Source organism: Bacillus rossius, assembly GCF_032445375.1.
Source record: "Bacillus rossius redtenbacheri isolate Brsri chromosome 4 unlocalized genomic scaffold, Brsri_v3 Brsri_v3_scf4_1, whole genome shotgun sequence".
NCBI classification, from domain to species: domain Eukaryota; kingdom Metazoa; phylum Arthropoda; class Insecta; order Phasmatodea; family Bacillidae; genus Bacillus; species Bacillus rossius.
The window spans coordinates 19196863-19212493 of NW_026962010.1; the positions used below are offsets into that span (position 1 = coordinate 19196863).

Sequence of the window (15631 nt, forward strand, 5' to 3'; positions counted from 1 at the left end):
ACTTTGCAGATCAAAGCCACAAAGCCAGATTGCAAGTATTACAGAACAGGGCAATGCGAGGATACTGTTGAAAGATCGGTACGAGAAAATTGATGTTATGCTAGAGGAATTGTGTTTGCTAAGTGTCCGTGAATTTCTTTATTACAATTGTATGATTTTTATATTTAAGATTAATATTGGAGTCATGCCAAAATATTCAAGCAAAAGGTTAGAAAAAATTCAAATGTACATTCTCATGCCGCACGTAATTGCAATAAGTTCCATTTGCAATATAGGAGGACTGCTTCAGCTCAACAGTCAATCTATGCTAAAGGTCTCCAGGAATACAACAATTTGCCAGTTTACATTAGAGAATGTCCACATTAAAAAATATTCAGGAAACACTTACGAACCTATTTGTTATGCAAAATACAGCAATGACTTGAATACCAACTTATAAGTCGGATGGTGTATATATGTATACCAAGGTAATTTTGTATGTATACGATGTTATAATGTTGACAGTATTGGATGTATGAAACCTATGTTTTATTTTTATGTTATAATGTTAGCCTCTCTGCTATTAACAACAACAATAAAAAAACATCATTTTTAGACTCTACTAACGACATCACTTAAACGTTTTCCGTAGATGTTAAATAAGCGCCTGTAATTAGACTTCACGCATACCGTATTCGAAGTCCGTGATGCCTATGGCCAAGGTGTCCATTCCATTCGCAGGCGGCGAACTTCATTGCAGTGGGATTAGAGAAACTGGTGCAGCGTTACGAAAAGTGCTTGTAATTAAGTGGTGACTATGTAAAAATGTGAAGTAGATATGTGGTAAACTAAAACTGCCAATACAAACTTTTCTCGCGATTTTTTTTTTAATGACCAAACGTTACTTACTTTACGGACATCCCTCGTATTTGATTTGGAAATAAAAATTCTTTATGTATGTAACTACAGTAACAGAAGTTAATATGAGTTCCGGATCGATGCTTGCATTGTAACCTAAAGGACTCAGGTGTAATTTATGCAGGAAGGAATATTTTTTGGGGGGGAGGAAAGCCAGACAACACAACACTGTGCTAAATGATGTTTATGGTGTATGTAGTAGTACATTTATGCGAAGAGAGAGATCAAAAATACGTCAGAACTTGTAAAGCCAGGCCCACTTACACGATAGACAAGATAGAGGACAATGCTACTATTGCTACTATTCTAAAGAAAATGGCAAACGCGCGGGACCGAATTGAAATACTACTGCGGGGAGGTATTGCTTAATACAAGACAGAAAAGACAAGATAGCAAAGGGAATAAATAGTATTGTTACGACCGCGAGAGATCAGACCACAATTCCAGGTTCGGAGCTGGCTGGCGGCCCCGTACGGCCACTGACGTCACGCGCCGTCCACTGACATAAGGCATGCCACGTGTGCCTGGCCGGATTACAAGGGTCGTCGCTACCCATTTTCCCCCTCCGCTGCAAGCACATCGTCCTGCCTCGGCGCCGTCATCTGTCGCTGAGCGGTCTGGGGAATTCCGCGGGCCGCCGCAGCGAATAGACGCTGCTTTTCTCGACACCCCGGGCGTCGGGTCGGCGCGGGATGACGCGACTGGCCCCAACTGCGCTCGTCGGTTCTGGAAAGGACGGCTCACACTATATAACCCGCGACGCCGGCCTCCGCGGCAGTTCCGAGCGGAGTTCCACTAGGAGTGCTGCGGCGGAGTTGCGTGAGCGGTGCGGCGTGTCAGAACTCTAGACACTGAGTGACTTGGGAAAAAAAAACATTGGTGATTAGGAATTTATGAGTAAAATTATTTATTATTACTGTAAATATTAGTCATCAATAAAACTGTGTAATAAAAACTTAATTGGGCTATCCCAATACGAACCCAATAGTTCTCCACGTCATTAATAAATGGAAACAGTATTCCCACGGTCTCTATCTCGGTGCAAACCACGAATTCCATGTCGCGAGGCGAGGGTCGGTGTCTTTCTCGCTCGCGCACTGGAAGGTAACAGCCGCGAGCCAGCCGGAGCTCGAATAGTCAAGGTGCCTTCCCTGGTGCCGAAAGGGGGGAAGGGGTGTAGCTATGCCGAGGAGATGGGAAGAGATAGCAGCCTCTGACTGACCATTGGTCCTTAGGTGGTAGGGACCCACAAAAAATATACCTGAGACCCACCGCCCAATGGTTCCCAAGACTGCCGGCAGATGGCGCGCGTGGGAGCTAAGACTAATGATCGGCTGATAGCCGATGGCTCTGGCTGCAGTCGGGAAAGAACTAACTTGGTCTTAGTACTACAGATGACCGACAGGTCGCGCGTGAGAGGTGCTTGCAGGGCGCTTGGGGGCGTGGCTTTGTTCCACCAGCGGGGAGACAGTCAACGGACTGATGCTCCGGGCACCTGGTTCTAGGAAGCACAGCGGAAGATAAAGTGGGCAAGGATGTACGGGGGAAAGCTTGCACGGTGGGAACTTGGCGAAACTGGCTTCTATAGTGTGTCCTGGCGGTGGCGAACAAGATTTTCATGCCTGACTGAAAGTCGCCGACTTCAGCCGACGTCTTAGAAAGCTCGTGACTCGGACGAGGCTGACAGGAGCAGTAGGTAACTCCAAGGAGTCTCATCTGGAGTCACGGTGAGGGAGAAGGAATTACATCCAAGCCGTGATCAGGAGCGAAGAGAAAAGGATGAGCCATGCTTAATTAACGTGGGAAACACAGCACTGGTAAACACAGGCGGAAACCAGTCCCACGAAGTTTAAGTTGGAGTGTACAGTAAGGAAAATAATTTTTAATTGGCTGGATCCATCAGATCATAAAAAAAATAAAAATGAGGTAAAACGATAATTTGTGCCAAGAGGTTACTGATTCGCGGCACAGTCTTGTAGCATTTTTTTCAATGATTCTTGTTCCTATAGTAAGCATAAAACATACGTATTTGGTTGGTATTCTTTCTTGTAATATATTAAATTCCATAAGGTAAATCCGATGGTTGGGAGACTCTTGTCTTGCCTGATTGAAATTGGCAATACATATATATATATTTTTTGCAATGACCGTGTTCGAAAAAGGTCTCGCTTAGCCTATATGCATGACATAGAACATGACATGGTTGCAAGGTATTCCAAGTATAGAAAAAGAAAACCTCGTGGTTCAGAGCCACTCGTTATACATGCTTGTCATTGGCTTTTACTTGGACATATTGCATACTTAGCGTTAACAAATAAGACGTCATGGTTCGAATATACTAGGTCTATATAATTATAGTTGGTTGTCTAGTAATCATTAGGTACATAGCATACAGCCACCAATGTAGGTGTGGTGATATAGAGTATCATAGTTATTCAGCCGGGCATTAGTCTTGTATAGAGTAACTTTTCATGTGTGAATGATTAACAATTTCGAATTTTGTTAATTGGAAAAATAATTTACATAATCATTTTAAGCTTTAATTATTCTTAGCACTGATCAAGGATCGAACCAAGGATGGTAATATATCGAGTCAATCAAGATATTAACAAGTAAATTTTTTAACGATTTTAATAATTATTTCTAGGTGAATAATTATAGAGTTTCAACAGACTGCCTTTATGACATTTGCTTCTTACTGGAGGCTGATAGATTAGGAATTTAAGCCTATTTTAGGATTTTTCCTTTATTAGATTAAATAAGATTTTTTAAAATAATATTTTTTACTTCGACCAAAGATTCGACCAAACTTTACCGATCGAATAAATAGGTAGAATAAGGGTTGATTTTTTTTAATGATTTTTGGAACTTTTTCGGAATTCCTAGGTTGATAATTACCAAACTTCAATGTGGTGACTAAATTGGTCAACCAGATGGTGGATACCATGGTTATAAATACTAATGCACTCTAACGGTGAAAATTAAGCAAATATGGTTGCAGCATCCTCTATTAGATTACGTATATATCATGTGACAATACCACTTTTAGTAGCAAGTACTGAAAACAAAGATGGCGACAATTCTCTCTAGAAGAAGATGTCTGCAACTTGTGACACTAGTGCTCATAGTAGCAAGTACTAAAAATAAAATTTTGGCACGGCCTCCAATAGATATTGCAGTTATTAATTCATATTAAATCCATTTACATGTCCGACTATGTGTGTTATTTTTATGATAGACATGATTTAACTTTCATTCTGGTAAATTTCTCAATGATTGTGTGGTTAAAAGCATTTGTTTTCCAACCTAGAGTTCCCTGCTGTGATTCAAATCAACTTACTTCCAATGTGTTTTGTATAAAAAATTAAATTTAATATGCCCTTAAGGATAATAACAACACTGGTAGGTAACGGAACATCGACCTTATGTGCAGGAGGCAGAGCTATGTTGGCACATTCTAGGAACAAACAGTGTAAACAAAGATGGCGGAAATTTATTCATCCAACAGGGTGAACTCCAGCATAAAAAACAATATAATTGCTATTATGTTATTCAAGATGATGGGCACAAGCAAATTAAAACATGATGACTGTCATTACATCAGACTTCAAGATGGCGACCTCCAGAAGATGAAAAAAGTATGTTGGCTGTAGTGTCATAATTCAAGATAACGACCTCCAGCTGACGAAAACAAGATGGTAGACGTGACATTAGAATCCAAGATGTCGGATGTTCTACCGTGACGAAAAGTGCAATGATTGATTCAGACATGAAGGATTCACAGGATAGTTTCGTGAATGTCTGAAATTAAATACTTTGTATCTTTTAACCATGTCAGCAAATGGTGGAATTCTTTTTTGCCAGTGACGAACCAGAAACTATGGAAAAAGTAACGGTTCACAGCCAACCCGGTCTTGTCTCGTGCAAGTCAGCTGCCAGTAAAACAGACATGTAGAGAACTGTGGAGTCTGTTCTGTAGATCACTGGATCAGAGGATCACAGGGTGCGTGGTGCAGTTATGGCTCCCACCAGAAAAAAAAGGCATCTGAAAACTGCTGAAGATAACTGAGTGATGTATAATGACAGAAAGCATTTAAGAACAATCTGGGGGCTGATGAGTAGTTAAGTTCTGTATTTAGATCTTTTAGCTCTAATCTTAAAGTGTAAAAAGGTTAACATGCATTTTTCAGAATTATGTTTCAATACGAAAAACTCACTAGAGTTTCTTAAAAGCACTAAAAGGCCTTGCATTACCTCTTAATCTTCATGTATCCGCCATATAGTGTTATTGTTATCACTGAAATCACAGAGTTGCCGTGCACACGACCTGGTGAGCCGTGGCCTCGAATGAGCCACTGTGGTATGAGCTAGTTACCACGTGTTGCAGGCGAGATGGCGCGCTGGGACGATGCCGTGCGCTACCGCGTCGCGCCGCCCTGCATGCTGGTGTTCTTCACCGGCATAGTGCAGCTGCTGGCGCAGTGGGGGCAGGGCCCCACGAGCCGCCCCCTGGGGGCGGGCCGCCTCCTGGGCAGCGTCTTCTCGTGGACCACCGTGTCCTGCTTCCTGGCGTGGGCCTACCTGTGGCTGCGACTGGCCTCCGCCAGCACGCAGGGCCCGCCGGCGCCCTACGGCGAGGCTCCGAGCTACAAGGTCAGTCGCCTGTCTCCCGCAACCATCCAACAACCAAACATCGGGGCAGCAAGGTCAAGAGCCAGGCTCTGCCACTTGTCTGCTACAAGGTTAGCCACCGACCTCCCAGGGATTTCAACGACCAAACATAAGAACAGCTGGGTTCAAGTTCCCCAACCCTATGATGGTACACATATTCTATAGAGCCAGGCTCTGCCACTTGTCTGCTAAAAGGTTAGCCACTAACCTCCCAGGGATTTCAACGACCTAACATAAGAACAGCTGGGTTCAAGTTCCCCAACCCTATGATGGTACACATATTCTATAGAGTCAGGCTCTGCCACTTGTCTGCTAAAAGGTTAGCCACTAACCTCCCAGGGATTTCAACGACCAAACATAAGAACAGCTGGGTTCAAGTTCCCCAACCCTATGATGGTACACATATTCTATAGAGCCAGGCTCTGCCACTTGTCTGCTAAAAGGTTAGCCACTAACCTCCCAGGGATTTCAACGACCAAACATAAGAACAGCTAGGTTCAAGTTACCAAACCTATGATGGTACACATGTTCTATAGAGCCAGGCTCTGCCACTTGTCTGCTAAAAGGTTAGCCACTAACCTCCCAGGGATTTCAACGACCTAACATAAGAACAGCTGGGTTCAAGTTCCCCAACCCTATGATGGTACACATATTCTATAGAGCCAGGCTCTGCCACTTGTCTGCTAAAAGGTTAGCCACTAACCTCCCAGGGATTTCAACGACCAAACATAAGAACAGCTAGGTTCAAGTTCCCAACCCTATGATGGTACACATGTTCTATAGAGCCAGGCTCTGCCACTTGTCTGCTAAAAGGTTAGCCACTAACCTCCCAGGGATTTCAACGACCAAACATAAGAACAGCTGGGTTCAAGTTCCCCAACCCTATGATGGTACACATGTTCTATAGAGCCAGGCTCTGCCACTTGTCTGCTACAAGGTTAGCCACCAACCTCCCAAGGATTTCAACACCAAACATAAGAACAGCTGGGTTCAAGTTCCCAACCCTGTGATGGTACACATGTTCTATCGAGTCAGTCTCTGCCACTGGTCTGCAACAAGGTCACCCACCACCCGCCCAGAGTCATGCAAAAAACAAAAAACATTGTGACAGCTAGGTCCAAGTTCCCAACCTCTAATATTTAAAACACGTTTTATAAAAAATATACATCATATCAACTAAATTATAATTTGTATTCTACAAACATCGCATTTCCTAGTGCAATTTTCTATAATGATACATTTTCAGCTTTTTTCCAGACCAAGAAGTAGTCTTAGCCTGCCGACCAATCAATTCAGATTATCTCTTGATGTGCAATATGTCTCTTACGCTGCTTCAATCTTCTGTACAAATTTTTATTAATAATCAGAGAATCTCCGAATCTCATAACTATCACCAGCCTCAAAGATAACATAATGAAATTCATCAACATCGTAGCTAAAAGATTCAATATCATGAACAGTATTATTTATTTTATCGTGTCATTTCCAAATGTTTTTTGTCAGAGATTTATTTACTACAGTCTTGATAGTTTCACATTATTCTATATTGTTCTGAAGTCCATGGCTACTCCATTATCATATTCTGTCAAATCTGGTGTATCCAGTATTACTTAACTTTTCACCACGCATCACTAATAATTAAATCGATGAATTAATTATAGATGAAAAACACTAATTTCTATTCATTTAATCTTAGAAATCTCATAATATTAATTTTTATCTTGTAATACTGTGCCACATTCCCTCGTTGCAAGAGTCTAAATACTTCATTGTAGACATATTAATGTTCTTCAAGTGTATGCTAATTAATTACCAGTTCCACACACACAGCCTTTCTGATACTAACATTTTACACACTAGACAACAAAAAACCTACCTGCAATAGACTTTACATGTTTTATTTAATTATCTCTTAGTCCTAACCGACTACCAAATTTAGTATTATTTTCAAAGAACTCTCTGCCCAAAATTGTTATCGTTATTTCCTAAAACAAACATAATTATCTTAAGGAACATTTAGTTAAAGATATAACACACACACACACACACCAAGTGTTCGTCACTCATGTGCTAAGGGGCATGTGATCGGCACCTACATCAGGCATAGAAGCAACTTTATATTTTCTCCCTGCCTCATGTAGAAAATAACTTCTATCACATGTGAAGTTAAAATTATTCACTTACGACTAGTCAAAGTACCTAAATAAAAACTCGTTAAACACTAAGGTTTTAGAAAGTTCTCAAGGCTAGAGGCAGAGGCTGCTCGATCGAGGCACGCCTACCGAAGCCTGCTGATGAACATTGACCCCAGATGTTCGCTCTAGACATACCTACAGCGTGCCACTAGCCCACCATCTCATTACACGTTAAACGTCTGTGAAATCATAATCCCAGCACATGTTAAGTACTTGCTTGAATCACTTAAAAGTACTCAAAACTGAACCAGAGCAGAAAACCAGTCTACTAATGAATAAATTTCAACCAAAAACAGGAGGAGAACATAAACTACAGTCAGCCCAGATACCATACTGCGAAAGCTGTATAGAAATTATAAACTGTTAAAATTATATATATGCAATATTTGGTGGTAAATTATATATACATAAGGAAGGGATCCGATACAAATAAGGTTTTTTACTCTACCATGGACCGATGGACCGTGGAGGTATTCCAATAAGGAAAGGTGGGTCATCAGCTGAAAAAGTTTGGGAACCACTGTTCTAGAGGGTTACGTTCCACGGGTAAATTTTTGTAATGATATATTTCAAGAAGAACAACGCTCATCTCTATTTTTTCTTTATATAGAACAGCTTTTAAACACCATAGTACAGGTTGTCCACAAAATAATGTCCCAAATTCAATGGTATATTATGACAGTTCAATTTAGACTATTTACAACAAATCATGCATTGAATTGAAGGTAAGCTAACCTAGTTTTTCTTGCAAATGTTCAATATGTGCCCCTTTAATTATACGGCACACATCCAACCTAAAGTCCAATTCTTCCCACGCATTGGCTTATACTTCCGGAGTTGTGAAAGCAACAGGCTCTTCAGTTCTGTGACTCAACTCTGGCAAATCACTAGACAACGGCGTAACGATAGACACGGTCTTTTATAAAGCCCCAAAGGAAAAAAAATAATCTCATGACGTTATGTCAGGTGAAGGTGGAGGCCAGCGAAAACCAGCTCTGTCGTCTCGACCATTACGACGAATCCAACGGTCAGGAACTTCGACGATTAAACTTGAAACTAAACGCACCTTGAATTGAAATGAAACATTCGCGGAACACGAAGAAACGCTTTACGCTCGGGAGTCGTAATTTTGAGATGTTGGCGCTGCAAGAAAGAAAACAAGAACGCAGAACTCACGCATGCGCTTATCTGAAACTGCTTGAGTTACTCTTGACCGTGTACCGACACTCTACAACGCTTACAGTCGATGCTGTTAAAATGTATAGCTGGGACATTGGTTTGTGGAAGTGATGTTGTACCATGGCCCCCACATTCGATTACGGGCCCTGGACCCAGGATTGGAGACGGGTTACCCTACCCCCTCACCAACAAATTTTACAGTCACGTGCTACATTATAATTGCATGGTTATTTCTCACCTACACTTTTTTCTACAATGTTACTTAACCTCAATACAGGGTATACTTATGGTTACTATTTTATAAGTCCATACTAAGCTTTAATTATTAAAAAAAGGGGTTGTCTGTAAAGTAGGTTTACGGACGATAATTTTACGTGATAACGTCATAAGAAAACATTGATGAAAAATTGCATACTTTTAAATTTTCAAATATTATTTACAGTTTTTGCAAATATAATCACGAACAATTAGTTTAAAAGCCCGCCCCTGACCTGTTTGATATTATAGAAAATTTTCTCGCATGGTTCTTGCACGGTTCTTGCACTCTCGGCTCAGGCGGAACGTGACAATGAGTCATGCATTTTCGTGCCGTGCAGCCAGCGTTCATCGATTTTTAAGACGTCATCGCGTCGAAATATCCATTATGGTTTTTTTTTCTAGTTTGTAAAGAATGTATGATGGTTAAACATTGAAGAATAAACGTGGCTGGGCCCGGGCCTAGAGGGGTCCACCCAGCCCCACCCTCGTGGGGGCCACGGGCAGGGCCGCGACTGCAGCGCTGCGTGGGGCTTGCGGCAGGCTAACGGCGTGCTGTACTACTGGGCCAGCCTCGGCCTGTTCTTCGCGCTGCAGAGCTGGCGGCCGGCGCTGTCCCTTGAGCTGCACGCCGCCATGCCGCAGCTGCTGGCGAGCCTGAACACGAGCGCGCTGCTGTTGTGCGCGTGGCTGTACCTGGCGGGGTCGCGCAGGCCCCCTCGTCCCGGGGACACGCCCCCCGCCGGGCCGCCGCTCTACAGGTACACACCGGGAAACAATTCGCGGGTTCAATGACCTCCAATATCCTCTACACACTCGGGCAAATGCCAACTGTTCATTGGCTGCTGACTTGTGAGTCGTCTCGACTGGGTGGCCTGTGATTCGACACTTCAATGAGTGAGGGTCTCTAATTGGCCCTCAGTCCTCCAGATTAACAGTGGACCAATGGCAGAAGCAGCACTAAGGTATAATTATTTGAATTTTAACATAACACGAAATGAACCCGCGAATTTTTCAGGTCTCTTGTTATACCTCAGTGCTATTGGCTCACAACTCACCTGGATGACTCTGGGCCAATGAGAAACGCCCAACCAAAGCTTTAGTATCGAATCACAGGCTGCTACGATGGGACGTCTCACAAGACAGCATCCAATGAGTGGGTGGCATTTTACCGAGTGTACGTAGAACTATGGTGTTCATCCTGGAGGTCATTGAACCTGCGAATTTTTCAGGTTCCTATCTACAGGTCACTCCAGCCACGGGAAACATTCACTGAGTAGGATCTGTTTACGGAAGCGTTTTAAGAACTCGCTAGAGACGAGGGCCGATAAGTAGTTTTGTTTCCGGATTAAGTTTTTAAAATTAAAAAATTGATAAAATGCGTGTTTTCAGAGTAATTTTTAGGCATAAAACAGCCTGTACATATTCTTATAGCAACATTTGCAAATCTTCGTACTCTTGAAATGTATTGATATAATAAAATTTCTTGGACACTTGTCATTGTACTATTTGCAATGAAAAAAATTTCATAAGTGGAAATAAATAATTGAATTTAAAAAATAATAAACCCACAGAAAACAAGCCTACATCAGCTGATGTCAAACAGATATGTTCAACGATGAACAGGATGAACAAGTACCAAAGAACACAGGTTTCCTATGACGAAACGGTTTCGAGGTTTTGGGAACTGGCGTCTCTGTTTCCGTCATCAGGCCCAAATAGACGTCGCATCAGTACTTAGCACTTTTTTGTCATAGAAAACATACTGTGTTCTTCGGCGTTGTCGTCGTTGTGTTGTCGATAATATTAGTTTATCAGTAGAGGAAAAAAGGTGCTGTGGACGCAATATATTTCTTATTGGACTACATTTTGGTGGTGGTGGCGGATTGACAATTGTACGGATTAAACCATCTTAGACTCAAATTTTCTAAAAATTCCTTAAAAATTACTCAAAATTCATAGAAATTTCCTTATTTTTAAGGACGAATTCCCGTTTTTGAGAGAAAACTTCCCGTTTTATTCCTCAAAAATTAAAAAAATTCGAAATCTGGAATGCCTAAAAAGAATTTTTCTTTTTAAAGAACCGAAATCCCGCAAAGCGGCCTAAAGTCCGCATCTACAAGCCACCTAGATCATAACTTTGACATTGACCATAATCTTAAAATTATTTTTTTTTACCAAAGAATTCTGAGATAATTCCAAAAAATATACAAAATAATTGATTACTTCAAATATTTAGTTACGCAATCCATTCCAGTCTTTGATTAGATTCCTGTGGAGAGTAAACTTTTACTATGTAAAAAAAATTAAAAATTCTTAATTACAATTTTTTTTAAATATTAAAAATTGCTTATGTTACCCACCAACGTGGGTTCTAGAAACGTTGCATTTTTCATTATGACTGCCATATTTGAAATGTTTTTTTATGTTAGAAATTCAAAAGAAAAAAAAGAAAGATTAATTAATAAAATTTTTAATAAATAACATTCAACCATTATGGATTATGTCACGGCCGTCATCTTAAAAATTTGTAAGTACTATTGTAAAAAATTAAGGAAAAAATTAAAAATAAAAGATTATTTAATATCATTTTAGTAAAATAGTATTTAATCTGAGTTACGTCAAGGAGTCTTCGGAGTGACCCTAGCGAGATAAAAAAAAAAATGGCAAAGGATTCTTCATCCATGGAAACCACCGATACCCTGACCTGCCACCACCAATGCCAAGGTAGATACTGTAGGGCCGCGACGTCTTGGCGTGTCGTTTTGCGATGGAGCGGGGAAGAGTAAATGAGAGGGGAAGCAGCTGCGCGCGCACATCAGCCGCTATGCGGTTCATAGCAAAAACATCAGGCGCCACGCTCTCAGTCTGAAGTGAACAATGGAGACCGACACAGGACATTCAAGATACAATAAAGTAATACATAGTGGGGAGAGGGGAATTATAAGTAGTGTAATCCAGTGTTGTGATGAAGAAGCTGCCAGCAAATGTCTGCTAGTACCTCTTGCAAAAGCAACAGAAAGAGCTGCGCGATACACAGGTAGGCCTATAAGCCAAAGATCAGTTTCGCTTATCCGAAAACACAACAGAGAGACGCCAAATAACAAACAAACAACACCAGGCAAAAAGGTAATTATAACTTTAAATAATAATACTTACATTATAAGTTTTTCAACGCATTCCCCGTAATTTCACCCGCGGTTTGTTTGTTTTGCATTTGGCAATTTTCCAGACTTTCTGCACCGCTTGTTAGAATATTTGTTAGCTACAAGTGTAGCCGATATTGCTACACATTATATTGCATTATATTACATGATATTATATTACATTACATACATTATACATGCATATACATTATATATTGCATTGGGTATATATTTTATGATATATATGATTTTATGATATATATTAATGTATATTACATTAATATATTATTTATTTACAATTTATATATACATATATATAACACTCCTTTATTTGACCGTAAAACAGCCTCTCATGTTTAATTATTCATTTCAGGCAAAAAAAACTGGGAAACGTTTTTTGTCAGTTGATGACTTTGATAGAAGAGTGATCAGAGACACTATCCACGAATTTTATGCAGTGAAAAAACGATTTCCCACAACAAGGAAACTACCGCCAGTTTTGAAAGAAAAAATCGGATGGAGTTGGGGAAAGACATCGCTGCGTAAAATACTCAAAGAAATATGTTTTTTGTGGAGAAGAAGCCAATATAAGCGAATGCTTCTTCTCGAAAGATCTGACGTTGTTGCTTGGCGATCACGGTACCTGACTCAGATGAAACAGTGCAGGGAGGCTGGGAAGAAGATATTTTACATGGATGAATCCTGGATTGACACTAATTTAACCTTTCAGAAATGTTGGCAAAAGAAATGTGACGTTGAAGGTGTAATGGCAACAGGAAATGCAGCGCATAGACTGATAGTTGTACGCATTGGTTCTAGGCAGGGCTTCCTTCCCGGAGCCTCTCTTGTTTATAAAGCAGGCACAACGACAGGAGACTACCACGGCCAGATGAACTCTGGAAACTTTGAAAAATGGATTACGGAAAAAGTGATTCCAAATTTTCCACCCGCTTCAGTCTTGGTTATGGATAATGCTCCATACCATTGCAAGCAGGAAGACAAACCGCCATCAAAGTACGAAAGTAAATGTGCAATGATAGCTTGGTTTAAGAGAAAAGGTATGAAATGTGACAATAAAATGCGGAAAACAACACTTACAGAAATTGTTGAAAAACATCGACCGAGAGAAAAACGTTTCAGAGTAGACAGGTTAGCTGAGCTACATGGTCATCGTGTAATTCGTCTGCCTCCCTATAATTGTGAATTAAATGCTATTGGGCTCGCGAGGGCCAAAATGAAGCGTTTAATTCGTGAGAACAATACATCTGGTGAACTTTCGTTGCAAGCGTTGCAGTCGCAAACCACCTTAGATTCCATCACAAGCACCGACTGGGAAGGTTACTGTTAACACGTGGTCAGTAAAGAGGACGAGTATTGGGAAAAGGACTGTGCCATGGAGGATGTATTGGAAGGTTTTATTATAAATATGTGTAATGACAGCGATGACAGTGCATCTGAACATAGTGACGCAACTACTGACAGTAGTGATGAATCTGTTCTTGCTGTCCCATTGTGAGATTCATATACACGCTGCTATGCAACACTGTTTATTTCAGATTCTCTAAACGGCCAAACTTTGTTGCCTGGTTTTAACCACCCATGGCATCTAATTTTCGGAAAATGTCATCCTGCGTAACATAAGGTACATTACTGTGAAGTTTCAAGTCTGTAAAATATATATACTTGAAAAAAAATGGCAATTTTTGATATTTAAAGTACCCGCCAAAATTTCAACGGTGATGAGGACTGCACTAACAATGACATAGTCGTTGCCATAGAGACGAATGAAGCATCAACAAAGCAACAGCCGTTGCCATGGTGATTTCCTACCAAAAACTGGAAATTTTGATATATTACGCCCCCGAAACTCCCCTTGGGATCGGATTTCCGCAGAATCCGTTCTTAGTGAGCGTCTATATCACAAAATGAGTAACTATGCTAAACTTCAAGTCAATCGAGTGTATAGTTTTAGAGATCTCGTGATGAGTGAGTCAGTGAGTGGTATTTTATCCCCTTGGGGGTAGAATTAATCAAAATCCTTTCTTAGCGGATGCCTACGTCATAACATATACCTGCATGCCAAATTTCATCCCGATCCGTCCAGTGGTTTGGGCTGTGCGTTGATAGATCACTATGTCAGTCAGTCACCTTTGAGTTATATATATTTAGATGTTACTATTGTGTTATGACTGTGTTATTTTTTCTGTTTTAATACTATTGTTGCGAAACATTGTTACTATTATCGTGTTTTTAATGTTAACATTATTTCACACTGCTGTCATTCATCAATTTTAAATCTCTACTGGCTGCTAAATAATGTTATAATAGCATTCATTCGTGTTATTTTCTGAGTCAAAGTACTAAACGTTTTGTCAGTATGTAGGATTGTACATGAAAAGAATATACGTTTATCTATGGGTCAATGTTTTATAAAATACCCGAGGATGGTTTGTCATAAATATGGTTTTCGGCCCCCTCGAAATGACTAAAATGGTTCTTTCAGAGTGCTGTTATGGAAAAAATACCAACCCGAGTGCATAAAAGTGTTAAGGTTCTTGACGTGCGTGAAAGTGTCATGTCGATCGTCTTCACGTTTCAGCCAAACCAAATGGAAAAGAAAGCATTAGCGAGGGAGTTACCTGCAAGTCTTAATTAATTGTGTTTCCTGCAGCAACCCTCAATTACAAATTTAGTTCTTAACTTAAAAGTATTGTATAGCTATGTTTAACTATGTTTAACTAAGCTGCCCAGTCGAGCAATTAGTGCACTACCTGTAAATAATAAATTACCGTAAAGCATTATCGCATCTTTGTATCATTAAGATCTGCGCTGTGTTGCACCGTACGTGAGATTGTTCTCGACCAATGTTTTCGGAACGGCATGGAGACTTCCAGGCCGTTGCTATCAGCGGAGCAGGCAAGGCGGGACGTGTCGATTACAAGGTCGCTGAGCTCTAGGGAGTCCACCCGCCAAGACGTCGCGGCCCTACAGTATATTGCCAGCTAGTATGACGGCACGCCCTCCATATTGTTTTCGTCTGCTAGAGGGCACTACCGCCATGTTATTTTAATTTTCACCCGCTAGAGTGCAGTAATTATTTAATGCCAGGACGCCCACCGTCTTGACATTTGCTCGCCATCTTGTAGATCTATATTTATTTAGCTATAAATTCTGGAAAAATTCCAAAATATATTTTAAAAAATCTGCAATCAATATACTGATTGAATCGATCAGTTCCTTTCCTTGGATCTATATTTGATCTATGAAAAAATAATACGTAAAACATTT

General features: G+C 40.6%; 1 protein-coding gene across 1 annotated transcript in view; it reads left to right on the forward strand.

The window, feature by feature from the left end:
- Positions 1 to 15631, forward strand: part of LOC134541733 (uncharacterized) — a 108173-nt gene that overhangs the window by 52322 nt on the left and 40220 nt on the right. Inside the window, exons 2-3 of the mRNA XM_063385381.1 lie at positions 5285 to 5550; positions 9741 to 9958. Coding sequence (XP_063241451.1) covers positions 5290 to 5550; positions 9741 to 9958 — 479 coding nt within the window. The 5' untranslated portion in view covers positions 5285 to 5289. The remainder of the gene's footprint in view (positions 1 to 5284; positions 5551 to 9740; positions 9959 to 15631) is intronic.